This window comes from Chrysochloris asiatica, unplaced genomic scaffold, assembly GCF_000296735.1.
Source record: "Chrysochloris asiatica unplaced genomic scaffold, ChrAsi1.0 scaffold00141, whole genome shotgun sequence".
Taxonomy (NCBI): Eukaryota; Metazoa; Chordata; class Mammalia; order Afrosoricida; family Chrysochloridae; genus Chrysochloris; species Chrysochloris asiatica.
Window position 1 is genome coordinate 3,115,611 of NW_006408659.1, and position 15,713 is coordinate 3,131,323.

The window sequence follows — 15,713 nt, forward strand, 5'->3', positions numbered from 1 at the left end:
GAACCGCTGACCTTAAGGTTCGCAGCCCGATTCGTAACCACTACGCTACCAGAGCTCCAGGGTTGATATGTGGCAGAACTTAACCACAACAATAACATTATTTTTTCATGCCTTCTGAACTTTGGGTTTAACCATACAAATACATTCTGCTTTGACCAATGGAATGTTAATAATGTAAACTGAGTCGGAAACTGTGCTTGTACAGATGGGCTTACACTTTCACTCTCCAGTGGTTCACCATGAGACGTCCACACCATGGGTACCATTTCCCAGTAAACCTGGATACCAGAAGGAACGCAATTGCTACAGACCTAAACCCAACTCACAGCATGATGCAGTGTTACCCACCTGAGAGTAGCCTAGATCTACTAAACCCTTGCCAACACACAGACCTATGAGCACTAAGATAAATACTTATTGTTACACATCCTGGGATTTCTGTTATGCTATATGGTATGTTATACTATATGTTATATGCTATATGGTAACATATTGTCAGGAGGGAGCAGTCGCTGGAGAAGGATATCATGTTTGGTAAGGTGGCGGGTCAGAGAAAAAGAGGAAGACCCCCAATGAGATGAATTGGCCAAGTGGCAGCATCGATGGACTTAAGTGTGGCAACAATAGTGAGGTTGGCCCAGGATCGGGCAGTGTTTCTTTCTGCTGTATATACGGTCGCTATGAGTCGGTACCAACTCGATGGCACTTAACAACGATAACAATATGGTAACATATAACATAAACATGGCCATTTTAAATCTTGTTCAAGCATATAATTAAGTGCCATTAATTATAATTACAGTGTGCAACTATTGTCATTACTTTCAAATATTTTCATTCCCCAGAGAGAAATTTGCTACCCATTAAGCTCATGCTGTCCTCCCCTCAAACTGGTAACTACTAATCTCCTTTGGTCTTAATACATTTCCCTCATCTAGATATTTCTTATTAGTGGGATCATATATACAAGGATCAGTCAAAAATTAACAAAATGTGCAACTATTGCTTCTCGGCATATCCTCTATCTAGGCCTATGCACCTTTAAAACAAATTGTTTTTAACTTTTTATTGTGAATTGGGTGAAGGTTTACAGAGCAGATCATCAGTTTTCCATTCAACAGTTCATACACATTTTGTTTCACCTCACTGATTGCAATCCCCTCAATATAGCATCACTTATCCCATTTCCTCTTGGTGATTCCTGTTTCCATTCCTCCTTCTTTCTTAACCCTTCCAAATTTTGTTCCTGGGTAAATGCTGCCCTTTTGAGTTCAAAGAGTTGATTATTCCAAGGTGTACATATCTCAGTTGTATTATTGTTCCCTCTATAGGCCTGTCTACTGCTTGACTGATAATTGGTCCACGGGGGTTAGTTCAATTCCAGATCTAAAGAAGGACTAAAGACCATAGTCTCAGCATTCCACCTGTCTCTGCCCAAACAGGAAGCCTGGTCTTGTTTTTTTTTTTTAATGATTTTAAGTTTTATTTCATATTTTCTCCCACTTTATCTAGGACCTTCTAATATGATCACAGTTGGTAGTTGTAGCTGGGCACTATCAAGTTTTTCTGGTCTCAGGGTTGTGGAGACTGAGGTTCATGTGGTCCATTTGTTTATAGGACTAATTGTTTCTATGTGTCTTTGCTTTTCAGCACTCTTCTTTCCTCCAGACAGAAAGAGACCAATAGTTGCACCTTAGAGAGCTGCTCATGAGCTTTTAAGGTCCCAGTCACAACTTCCCAAAGTAGAATGTAAGGACACTGTCTTTGTAGGTCTACATACTTCTGAAGGAGGGGTTTCCATCTTTGTAACACTTCCCTGAAGAATCCTGTGCTCTTTGATTTATACCACGACAAAATGGCAGCTTGAACATCCTCAAGGGACTCAAATCATGCTCCTTTGAAACACTTCCTGAGTTTTATGAACAAAAAGAAGTTTGAAAGGGCAAGTTCAGGGTTATAGGGTAGATAGGGTATTATTTCCCAGCAAAATTCTCCTAGGACACCTCTTGCTACCTTCAAAGAATGTTTTCCATCTCTCCTTCTTTCCCAACCCTTCTGAACTTTGTTCTTGGATAAATGTCCTTTTGATCTCAGATGGTTGATTACCTCTCTAGTGATGCTATTCAAACATCCTTATAGATCTCTCTATTGTTGGCTAAAATTTGAGCCATGGGGATAATTTCATTTTCAGACCTGAAGGGTAACTAAAGATCTAATAGCAATACTTTTGATGTTTCTCTAATTTTTTTCTTTTGTGTTTGACTTATTTCACTGAGCATAATGGTTTCATTACGTTGAGTTCATCCATGTACATAGCATGAATCATAACTTTATCTCTCTTTACGACTGAACAATATCCCATTGTATGTATATTCCACATTGTATTTATCCATTCATTTTATTTATCCATATTTTCCACATTGGCCATACCATTTTGTATTCTCACCAGTATGAGATGAGCGTTCTAATTTCTCTACATTCTGACTAACACTGTTACTTTCATTTTTTAAAAAAGGAATCTTCATCTTAATGGGTATGAAATCCATTGAGTTTTTAGATTGTGTGTTATGCAGAATTATTGTGGCAATAGATAATGTACCTCCAGCTATAAATAAATCACGACAGCCCTGCTAACATAACATTCAAAAGGTTCAAATAGAAAGTGACTCTTTCATTTAAAGTTTTAATAAAAACTCCCCAACAAACTATCCATACCTGGGCGAATTGCTTGCACTGGCAAGATCCGGTGGCCGATAAATTTGCCTCCTTCTTCATAAACTGCTATCCTTAGACAGGCTAGAGAAGGAAGCACCACCTACAGGGACATTAGGACACAACTGGTTACAAGAATGAGCGACTCCCAGACAGAATTGTTGTTGTTAAGCGCCATCGTGTCACTTCCGACTCACAGTGTCCCTGTATAGGTTTCAGAGGAGTCTGAACCACTGACCTTGTGATTCAAATGACCTTGCAGTCCAGTGCTTATCCTACAGTGATACACTAGGACTCCCAAATACACTACCAGAAATAATTGGATGGTATTATTGAAAAATGCGTTGTTTTTTTGATTGATGCTGAAATTTCTACATACCCAATCTAAATAGGGAGTCCTGGTGTGGCACTGTAGAATAAGCACTGTACTGGTAACCACAAGGTCAGCAGTTCAAACCCACCAGCTTCTGCTCCTCGGAAACCCTATCCAGGTTTGCTATGAGTCAGAACTGACTCGACGGCACTTAACAACAACAGCCATTTAGACAGAAAAGCTGTTGGTCTATAATTTAGATTTCCAAAAGAAGAATACACAGAATAATATGAATTCATTGCTGATCTATAACATGGTCCTAATGAGGTATGAAGGAGCTTCAAAAAAACCTGTGGAAAAATGTTATTAAAAGATGGTGGGATTTTCCCATGAACTTTCTGAAGCCACTTTCTGTATTTGTTCAATACGTAGGATATTTTATTTCTATGTGGAAATAACTCAAGTTCTACATCTAAGTACAAAGAGTTAGTCGTCTTATTACTATGTGAGCACTTAATTTTACATTTTCAAAGTGAAGAACTTTTACACTTTCAAAGCAAAAGCAAGCAAACAAGCAAACCCAGCTTTCAGAATAGCTTGTGAAATACTATTGTGTCTATAAATTTGTTAATTCCCAAAGGAAGCAACAAATATTTATTTCATTTTTTAAAAAGACCTGGAACACAGTTACACATCATGTCAGAAATACTTCAGACTCTCCTTAAAAGTGCCTATTGTCAAATGTCAGATATTTTTCTAAGTGTTTTATAATGTATTAAGCTTTTGGATTATTCATAACAACCTTAGGAAGTAGATTTAACCAGTTTACATGAAAAAACCTGGAACACAGAGAGAACATTTTTCCCCCAAAGATTCCTGATATTATTCGAACTCAGGGAGCCTGGATCCAGGTCCCATGCTCTTAACCACACTGCAATAAGTATCATGAGCACAGAAATCACACAGGTTATACGTTAGATAATGTTTTGTCTTCCCATGGATACTCAAATCATCATTAGAATTAATTAGAGTTGTATGCATGTTGATGAACCAGACAAACATATGTACTCCACTCACTGGATTTCTTTTCAGGGAATAGAAACCATGAATAGATATGTGGAAATATTATGTTGTTGTTGTTGTTATGTGCTGTGGAGTCGGTTCCAACCCATAGCGACACTGTATAGGGTTTCCGAGGCTATATATCTTTATGGGAGCAGAAAGCCTCATCTTTCTCACGAAAAACCACTGGTAATTTCGAACTGCTGACCTTGAGGCTAGCAGCCCAACTCGTAACACTATGCTACCAGAGCTCCTTGGAAACATTATAGTCAGTTGATAATTGTAACCGTTATGTTAAGAAATAGTTCTGAAGTCTCCCACACCTGCCTCTCACTGCAAGTGTTCACGGTAAATGCTGTATCTGCAAAACACTCATCTAAACTTATATCGGTCAAGCTGATTATGTTTATCCCTAAACCAAAAAGGCAAATCAGTTGCTGTGGAGTGGCTTCTGACACATGTATATCCCATGTGTGTCAGAATAGAACCGTACTCCATAGAGTTTTCAATGGCTGATCTTCCAGAAATAAACTGCCAGACTTTTCTTCCAAGGTGCCTTTTGGTGGTGTTATAGATTGAGCTGGGTTACCCAAAATGTGTACTGTGAATCCTAACCCGTATACCTGTGGATGGAGTCCTGGTGTGGTGCTGTAGGATCAGCACTGGATTGTTAACTACAAGAACAGCCATTCAAATACACCAGCTGCTCCTGAGATACCCTAGACAGTCGCTATGAGTCACAACATACTTGACAGCACATAACAATAACAACATACCTATGCATGTGATCCCATTTGGGAAATATAGTCTTGTTTGTTATTTTAATGATATCATATCAGCATGTTGTTGTTAAGTGCTGTTGAGTTGGTTCCGACCCATAGTGACCCCATATATGGCTTCCGAGGAATCGCTGGTGAGCTTGAACCGCTGACCTTGCAGTTCAAACAGCTTTGCAGTCCTGCACATTAACCACCAAGCCACAGCAGGACTCCAGCATAAGGTATGTCTTAAGCCAATCACTTTTGAAAGATAAAAGAGCACAGAGAAAGCAAACAGAAACGGAAAGATAAGATGTCATGTGGAGACGTCTAAGGAACACAAAAGTACTGGTGAAACAGAGACAAGGCACTTTCCTTCAGAAGCTGACAAAGACTTTCCCTAGAGCTGGGGCCCTGAATTACAGCTTCTAACCTTACAAAGGTGAGAAAATGAATTTCTATTCATTAAAGCCTCCCTCTTGTGCTATTTCTGTTACAGCAGCGCTGGACTCAAAATACCAGCCTTTTGGTTAGCAGCGTAGCACTTACCCATTCGCCTCATCAGGAAGTCCATGTTTATCACAGAAGAGGGTAATTGTCTAACCTTATTTTAGCCTCAGTAAAACATTTGGTGACTCCTTCAGAAATGTGAGATCATTAAATTGTATCACCAAAAGGTATACTTTGAGGAGGGTAAACTAAAATGCCAGAGAATCTCACAGGTTTGGCAGGAGCAAAAAGATGCTTTACCAGAGATACTCCCTTTGCAGAAGACTGTTTTTGTAGGTGTTTGGCCCAGACAAAACAAGGATACAAGAAAAGCTACTCTATGTTCTATGGGCTTCACTGTCCTTCTTTATGTGATGATGTATGTGAAGAAGATTGCTTATTAGTGAAGGCATCGAGTTGGACCTGGTGGAATGAGAAAGGGCTTAACTCAATCAGACAGAATCCAGACAAATGGAATGACCAGCTGCTTCCAGGAACTCAAGATTCTAAGGAGTATATACTTTTAACACAAGTACAGACTTACTTTGGAGTCCTGGTGTGGTGATGTGGATTAATGCACTGCACTGCAAGGTCAGTTTGAACCGCAGGTCAGTGGTTCAAGCTCACCAGCCACTCCTCAGAAACCCTATATAGGGTCGCTATGTGTCAGAAACAACTCAACAGCACTTAACAACAACAACAAGACTTTGTGTTGGCTATCATATTATTCTTGACTTTGTATTCTACTTTGTTTGAATTGCAATGAAAATATATCACTGAGCAGTTGTATGATGCAAGAACGTAAGTTAAACTTACATGCTATTCTTGTCTTCCAAAGTGAGGCATACTAAAATTAATTCATTGATTTACAATATAATCCTGAAAATCAAAACAAGGGATCAACAAAAATTTTGTATTGTTTTGAGAATAGCTTTCAAAATGTTATTGCTTTGTGAATGTGTCAATCTCCAAGTTAAGTGGACAAACATATCATGTCAAGAACACCACACTAACCTTTTTGAACACAATGGGTTCTTCTTCCCAGACAGGATTGACTGCATTTCCTTGTGACGTCTTGGTTTTAAATGCCTTCCTCCTTGTGTCCACAGGCAAACCAAACATATCCACTTCCACATAGGTTCCAACTTTCTTATCAGAAAGAAATTGACCTGAAATTATCTAGAAAATAATTAAAAAAAAAAAAAGGCATTTTGATAAAAGCATACCAAAGACAGAAGAAAACAGTTTCAAGAAATAGAATACTGATCACGTATGATGAACCTGAAGCAGGAGCAGAAATCTGCTTCCTACTTCATTTAAAGAGTTGGTTGAGGAATTTGAATTTAAAATGCTGATGGAGGAAAGAGAACAATGAGACAAAGTTGCATTCATACAGGAGGAAACACATATAAATCAACCCAGTATATCATCGCACTTAACCTCATCTGTGGTGGCTCCACACAATAAGTACTGGACTGTGAACCACAAGATTGGTGGTTCAAGCCCACGAGTTACTCCAAGGGAGAAAGATGAGACTTCCTACTCCCACAAAGATTGCAGCCTTGGAAAGCCTATACAGAGTCACTATGGGTTGGAATCAACTCAACAACATCTACCAACAACAACCACCTCACCTGATTAGCCATCCATACAATTGTGGGTATCCTTTGCCTACTTCTAAAACTCTGTATATTGTGAAGCTATGAAAGAAACATATACTCATAAAATATCTCTCATGTCCATCTGATTTTCTAAGCCACTTTTTGAAATCTGAGGGCTTGATTGGGGAGTCTGAAGTAAACGGAGATGGAAGCAAACAGCAAGATTGTCTGCTACTCTAAACCACACACCATACTCAGCATGGTAAGTAAGTGCTCAGTAAAATGAGATGGCAGAACCTCATATAAGTTCACAGGTTCATTCTGGCACTGTGATGTCAAAGTCGGAAATGAAGGCACAACTGATTGTGAATATGCTACATCTGGGGTCCACTTGTAGAAGGAAGGAGTCTGCGGTAGGGTGTCCTGTCCAGACAGAGACCATTAACAGATCCAGGAGAGCTTCTACTCTGACAGGGATAGCAGGGTACCCTTATCTCTAGGATGCGACTGTGTCTCCTTCGCAAATCAACTTACTTTCATGCATCTATGCCATTGTTTCATAATCTTACCCTCTGCCATTGTTTTATAATTGTTCACACTGTCACTGAAGAGTTTTCAAGAAAAATAATAAAAAAGCAAGCAAACAAGGTGAAAACAATCTCATTAGTATGACCCATAGTAACAATTGGCAAAGGTTCTGAAAATAACTTCAGGAATTTATTTTAATCAAACCTGACAGAAATTAAACATCCTTTGCTGGAAATTATTTCCTAAAATAAGTATAACCTTGAAGCTCTAATTCTGCCAGCTTCATTGTTTTTTATATATGGTTTCAAAAGATATATATATATATATATATATAGCTCTGGTAGCGTAGTGGTTACGACTCGGGCTGTGAACCTTAAGGTCAGCGGTTCGAAACTACCAGCTGCTCTGCGGGAGAAAGATGAGGCTTTCTACTCCCGTAAAGATTTACACCCTCGGAAACCCTGTTCAGGGTCGCTATGGGTCGGAACTGACTCGACTGCACTTAACAACAACAACGTATATATATATACGTATATATTTCAAAAGATAAAATTGTGACATTCTTCACTGAAAAATGTACCTTTTTAAAGTCATTGGTATAAATTCACATATGCTCTCAAAAATGGACTCAATGGCTAGGGTAGATAGAAATGAATGAAACTGTTAAGAGTTAATTTCAAATATAGTTTTTTCAAATGCCTTTAAAGTCTAAAAAATTGCATTTATGTTTAAAAATTTTTTTCTTGGATAAGTTAAACAGAAAAGATACAAAACCTATAAAAGCAAATACAATTTTAGCCATAACCACTAAGGACTCATACAGACCATTTAAAGCACTCTTTATAAAAATGAATTTCCCAGTCCTAGTATTAAAAATATTCTCTAACAGTTAAAAGTTTTTAATCTTAGTTGAGCCATCAATTTAAAAGACTGCAGACAAAAATTTGAAATTTGAATCGTTAGGTTGTTATAATTAATAAAGCAACTTTATTTTATTTAAAAGCAGTAGTATGTGTTTGTAAATCGTTGAATACACTGGGAAATTTTTTAAAGTCTTGCCACAAACTTGAGAGATCTTACTCAATAATTTGTAACTTATTGAGTTAGTGGTGCTGTTGATAAGTGCTGTTGAGGCAGTTTCAACTAGTAAGAACCCTGTATCGGGTTTCTGGGGAGTGGCTAGTGGGTTTGAGCTGTCAATCTTGTGGCTAGCTGTCCAGTGTTTCTCCTACACTGCCACACCAGGACTCTTACTGAAAGAACGCTTTGTTCTCGAATTTTGCCCAATGTAGAGACTTTTCTAGAATAAGAAAAAAAAGAAAATACTGACCAGAAGATCTGCCTAATATGGGTCACTAATTTTCATGGTAAATTTAAATGTGGGATTTTTATACCAACAGAAAGAAATAGCTATGGTGAATTTCACCAACTATTTTTTATGAGTTTAAGGTTCAGTTTATCTGAGTTGAAGGTTCAACAGTGGGAGACTCAGTCCCTTTATCTCATATATGTAGTTTCTGAAAACTTTAACATGAATTTTTTTTAAAGTGTTAGTATTGTAAAATATATATATCTATAACATTTTCCAATTCAACATTTTTTACATGTATTATTCAGTGACACTGGCTAAGCTCATTGTATTTCATAATCACCATCACAATTCATTTCCAAATTATTACACCCCTGTTAACAGAAACTGGGAGCCCCGTATGTTAAGACTCTTCTTTTCCCCTTCTCTCATACCTACCTCTGACTACTGTAATAAGATTTGAAAAGAATATTTCAAGATCTATTTTGAAGTATAATACTGTCCATGATAGGATAATATCCATCTACCTACAAGAAAGACCAGTTCAAATTTGTTGTTGTTATGTGTGTGGAGTCGGTTTTGACTCATAGCAACCCTGCATAGTGTTTCTGAGGCTGTAAATCTTTACGGGAGCAGAAAGCCTCATCTTTTTCCTGCAGAACAGTTGGTACTTTCGAACTGCTGACCTTGCGGTTCGCAGCCTGATTCGTAACCACTACGCTACCAGAGCTCCTTTTTATACTACTATTATTCAAATATACAAACTAACAACTAAAACCAGTGATGATGAAATTGAAGAGTTCTCCTAACTTCTTCAGTCTGAAATTGATCAAACATGTGATCAAGGTGTAGTAATAATTACTGGTGATTTTGAGCACAAAGATTGGAAACAAAGAGGAAGGATCAGTAGTTGGAAAATATGGCCTTGGAGATAGAAACAATGCTGGAGATGCATAATAGAATTTTGCAAGATGAGTGATTTACTCATTGCAAAAATCCTGTTTAAACAGCATAAAAGGTGACTATACACCTGGATCTCATCAGATGCAATACACAGGAATTAAATTGACTATGTCCATGGGAAGAGACTGGGGAAAAGCTTCATATCGTTAGGCAAAAAAAAAAAGGCCAGGAGCGGATTGTGACACAATCCATCAATTGCTCATGTGCAAGTTCAGATAGAAATTGAAGAAAATTAAAACAAATTCATGAGATTTAAAATATGACCTTGAACATATTCCATCTGACTTTAGAGACCATTTGAAGAGAAGATTTAATGATTTAGATACCAATGACAAAAGGGCTGCAAACTTCGTGGTCAACAGTTTGAATCCTTTATTCACCAGACTCTCTAATGGAGAAAGATATGGCTTTCTGCTACCATAAATATTGACAGCTTTGGAAACCCTAAATAGAGTCACTACGTGTATAAGAATGAGTATTCCAGAACACTTAATTGTGCTCTTGAGGAACCTGCACATAGACCAAGAGGCAGTTGTTTGAAGTGAACAAGGGAACACAGAATGGTTTAAAATTAGGAAAGGTGTGTTCCAGGGTTGTATTCTTTTACCATACTTATTCAACCTGTATGCTGAGCAAATAATCTGAGAAGATGGATTATATGAAGAACAAAAACAAAATGTGACATAAAGATTAGAGGAAGGCTCATTAACAACCTGCAATATGCAGATGATACAACCTTGTGTGCTGAAAGTGAAGAGGATTTAAAATATTTAATGATGAAGATCAAAGTCCACAGCCTTCAGCATGGTTTGCACCTCAATATAAAGAAAACAAAAGTCCTCACCAATGGACCAATAAGTAACATCCATATAAACGGAGAAAAGTTTGAAGTTGTCAAAGATTTTATTTTGCTGGGATCAACCATCAAAACTCATGGAAGCAACAAGCAGGAAATCAAATGACAAATTGCATTAGGCATCTCTGCTGCACAAGACCTCTTTGAAGTGTTGAATAGCAAAGATGTCAGGTTGAGGACTAAGGTGTGACTGACCCATGATATGGTATTTTCAATAGCCTCATATGCATGTGAATGTTGCAGTGAATAAGGAAGACCATAGAAGAATTGATGCACGTAAGTTATGGTGTTGGGGAATATTTAAAGTACTATGGGCTGCCAAAAGAACAAATAGATCTGTGTTGGAAGAAGTATACCCAGCTTGCTCCATGGAAGTCAGGATGGTCAGATTTTGTCTCTCATACTTTGGACATATTGTCAGGAAGGACCAGTCCCAGGAAAAGGATATCATATTTGGTAAAGTGAAGGGTAGGAGAAAAAGAGGAAGACCCCTAACAAGATGGATTGGCACAGTGGCAGCCACAATGGATTCAAATGTACCAACGATTATGAGGTTGGCATAGGACTGAGCAGTGTTTTCATTCTGTTGTATGCAGGGTCACTATGAGTCAGTACCAACTTGATGGCCCCTAACAACGAGTCAGAACCGACTTGATGGCACACAACAACAAGAAGAAGGATTTAATCATTAATGAGACTAATGTTTGAAGAAGGTGGACCCTTTGCTAGCTCCTAGGTTTTAATGACTAAACTATTCTACTTTCTCTTGCACAATTGATGAGTTCAAGTCTGTGGGGACAATTTTTAAATTGATGCATACCTACCTTAACAGATAAGGTGTTGGCCACTATCCCATCTACAATGCCTTCAGTAAATGGATCAAAATGCTTGTCAGGTCTCCTCATGAACTCCGGCTTTAATCTGTAGCCACTTTTCCCATTGTATTCATACATCCCCATATTTATTTGCATAGCTAAATCTGAATACCAAAATGACAAAGCTTTAGTATGAGTAGTATTTATATTCCAAGCAAGAGAGTAAGAGAAAATTAGCAGCATTATTAATTCTTTGTATTAAATGTATTACTTCCAAGTAAGGTCACTTTTGTGACTGCTTGCCTTTACAAAAGTAACATCTAGTCATGGTAGAAATTTAGGAAATACAGATAAGAAAAACAAACAAACAGTTGTACTCCCTGAATCCAAGCTCACCAGCCACTGCTGGGAAACCCTATACAGGGTCGTTATGAGTCCGTATTGACTCTACGGCACATAACAACAACATATTTAAGAAGCTCTGCTGGTGCTATAGAATAAGCACTGGCCTGCTAACCACAAGGTTGGCAGTTCAAACCCACCAGCCTCTCCAAAGGAAAAAAAGGGGAGACTTTCTGTTCCTATAAAGCTTTACAGCCTCAGAAACTCTATATAGAGTCACTATAAGTCAGAATAGCCTTGATGACAGTAGGTTTTGGATTTATATAAACATATATACAATTCCTTTGAGTAGATATATTTGAATAATTGTATTTAACCAGCCATCTCTGGGTACATTTCTGCTGCTTCTTTTCAATACTACATATAATGTTTTGATAAACACCCTTAGGAAATCTTTAAGTACATCATCAATTATTTTATTAGGAGTTGAATTTCTAGTTCAAAAAAAGTACACACTGGAGAAGGATTTTGATAAGTCTTATTAAAAGACCTTTCAGAAACCTTAAAGCAATTTACATTTCCCTCTTCCTTGTTTTTGAGACAGGCTTCCCCACACCTTCAACAATGGATGACATAGTTCTTCTTCTTCTTGTCTATTTGTACTAAGGAATGACTATCCTTTTTTTTTTTTTTCTAAATGTTAAACTCTTTGATTTCTATCTAGCATAACCAATATCTAATTACACATGGACTTTTCAAGAGGCAAATGATTGCTGCTGAAAGTTTTCCTAAAATGCATCCGTTGTACCACATGAATGGTCACAACAGTTGCAATGCTAGGGTTAAAAAATACATATTAAAGGTGCAAGGAATTTGGGAAGCTGTCAATTGCTCCAGATTATCTGTGCCCTGGAGTTCTGGTGTGGCACTATAGGATAAGCACTTGATCGCAAGGTTGGTTTGAACTGCAAGGTTGGAAGTTCAAACTCACCCACTGACCTTGCAGTTCAAATGACCTTGCAGTCCAGTACATTATCCTGTAGAGTCACCATTTTTAGAGCAGGGGAAAAACCCTGATATTTCTCACTCATGAAGTTATTATAAGTATGACACAAAACTAAATACACATACAGAAAATGATAGCTTTATCTCTCTCTCTCCCCACACACACACAATAACTCCAAGAGTCTAAAAAATTAAAAAATCACATTAGCAAATCAAATCATATATTTAACAAAATAATACCTCATGACAAAATAGATTTATTTAAAAAACAAAAGGATTAACTGTATTAGGAGAGACATTGATCAGATTGATGCACAAAAGAAGGAACAAACACATCTTTTCATATCATATTATTATCCCAGTTGTTGTCAAAGAGATATTCTATAACATTCAGTACAAATTCCTAAAATCCTGTTACTCAACCAAGACAAGCATGTTCTAGCTATGTCTCAGTATGTTAAAAGTCATCTGTCCCAACTCACAGTCAGCATCTCACTCAATAGTATTACAACAGTGACATTTCTATATTAGTGTCAGGATGGAAAGGATGCCCATTCTTAACACTCTTTAGCATTATTCTAGAATGGTCAATTCAAAGTAATAAGACAAAGTTAAAAATTAGATGAATTTAAAGTACTATGATTGTGTATCTGAAAACCTGGAGACACTCTACAGACATGACTTGATTTATTGCACTTTGCTTTATCATTGTGCTTTGCAGGTATTACATTGTATTCTTGTTGTTATGACTTGTTTGTTCTTTATCCTAAGGGTTCTGTGGCAACCCTAAATCAAACAACTCTATGGGCACCATTTTTTCCAATGGTATGTGCTCACTTGGTCTCTTATTTTGGCAATGCTCAGATTTCAAACTTTTTCATAACATTATTGCACACTTACTAGACTACATTAAAGTGTAACATAACTTTTAAAACACTTCGTGTGACTCACTTTCTTGTAATATTTGTCTTGTTTCTGTGATCTGGAACTGAACCCACACTATCACTGAGCAATATCTACACTACCAGCAAAATATACTATAGGTAAGAGCTTCGAACGATGGCTATTGACAAAATACATTTATTTATAAAATGAGTTTACAAATAGCCATATCCAGAACCAATCAGATAAGAATGCAGGGGGGAAACATAATTTTATCAAAAGAAATTATAAATTATTTTTTCATAAATAATTTTCTGATAAATTGATTCTGTTCAGGAACTTGACTGAGGAACTCAATGTAGAAATGTTTAAAGTAAAAAAAACAACAACGTTGTCACTGTGATAGAAACACTTACAAAGATGTCAGTTTTCTTTAGATAAATTTTAAGACTATTGCAATTTTAATTAAAAAAAAAACTTTAATGGGAGAGAAACATCATATGGTTAAGTGATATTAAGTTGGAACAAGGATCCTAGTTACAATGATAAGGGAAAAAAAAACAATAGCAATGAAGGAGAATTTCTACTTTCAAGTATTATGACATATTATAAAGTATTGAAGAAAATACTGTGTTATTGGCTCCAAGAAGGCAGACAAATGTATTAACGTTAAAAAAAAAAAAAAGTAAAGTGAAAAAATGGGCCTAGATTAACAACACGAAAGATTATAAAATTGTTCTGCCATTTCAACAGCATGATTCTTCAGGGACATAAAGAACTGATCTCTTATTGAGACCATATACCTAAATTAAACTTGGATGGGTTAAAGAGTTAATAAGGAGTCCTGGTGTGTCAAAGCCGGATAAACTGCAAGGTTGGCGGTTCAAACTCACCAGTTGCTCCTTGGAAACCCTATACAGAGTGACTATGAGTTGACCTTACTCAATGGCACTTAACAAAGTGTTAAATGGGGGAAAAAAAGAAAGAAATACAAGTAAATATAGATGATCCTGGGCTGGTGAGACAGAAATTATAAAAATAAACCAAAAGTAAAAAAGTAAAATATTAATACATCAAGTCTCATAAAACGATTATTTTCTGTTTAATGAAGTAAAACAAACAATATATTCTTGTATGAAAAGCGTCCTCACAAATGAAAAGGAAAACTGACTGACAAGAGTTAGTTGCCTGAATAGGAGATCTGTAAAACCAGAAATTTAAAACCCAAAACATCTTTAATATGTTCACTCTGATCAATAATCAAAGAATTGAAAGTAAAACAAAAGTGAGCAAGTATCTTTTGCTTGGAATTGTTATTATTTTTATTTTAATGGTAATACTTAAAACAAGATTTCAACTGAAGAGAGGCTGTCTCTCATTGTTGATGAGGATGAATCCAAAGTAATATTTTTGGTGGACAGTTTGGTAATACAAACAAAAAAATGCTTAAAACTTCCACTTTTGCATCCTTGAATACATAATTACTTTTATAATTATTTTTATCACTTAATACAATAATTCTTTAAGAAACTTTTTAGAAAGAATATTAGAAGACAGACTTGACATTTTCTATTCAAGATAGTTCAGAGTATTATTTATAGTAGAGAAAAATCTCAATGTACAAAGGTAGAAAATGGATTTTAGTGCTGGTGTGGTACTTTGGACAAATGCACTGGACTGCAAGGTTGGTTTGAACCACAAGGTTGGCAGCTCAAGCTCAGCAACCGCACCTCAGAAATTTTCTACAGGGTCACTGAGTCAGAACCAACTCAATGGCCCTTAACAGCAGCAACAGCAACACATAGCATTTAAGGATATAGTTTTAATTTATTTTTTAAACAAGGAATAAGTGGGGGGTTGTTGTTGTTATGTGCCGAGGAGTTGATTCCTACTCATAGTGACCCTGTACAGGGTTTCTGAGGCTGTATATCTTTACGGGAGCAGAAAGCCTCATCTTTCTCCCGTGGAACAGTTGGCAGTTTCACAAACCGATTCGTAAAACCCCATAAATGTGAATAAAATGTGCATAGAGAAAAAAAACGAAGACCAGAAAGCCAAAAGTTACCAGTGTTGAATTT

General features: G+C 36.8%; 1 protein-coding gene across 2 annotated transcripts in view; it reads right to left on the reverse strand.

Annotated features, from left to right (window-relative positions):
• LOC102810898 (1-phosphatidylinositol 4,5-bisphosphate phosphodiesterase beta-1-like) overlaps nt 1–15,713 on the reverse strand; it is a 1,100,672-nt gene that overhangs the window by 208,871 nt on the left and 876,088 nt on the right. For both annotated transcript variants that reach the window (XM_006870398.1, XM_006870397.1), the window contains exons 19-21: nt 11,416–11,570; nt 6,349–6,513; nt 2,716–2,815 (exon numbers count right to left, since the gene is read on the reverse strand). In XM_006870398.1, coding sequence (XP_006870460.1) covers nt 2,716–2,815; nt 6,349–6,513; nt 11,416–11,570 — 420 coding nt within the window. The remainder of the gene's footprint in view (nt 1–2,715; nt 2,816–6,348; nt 6,514–11,415; nt 11,571–15,713) is intronic.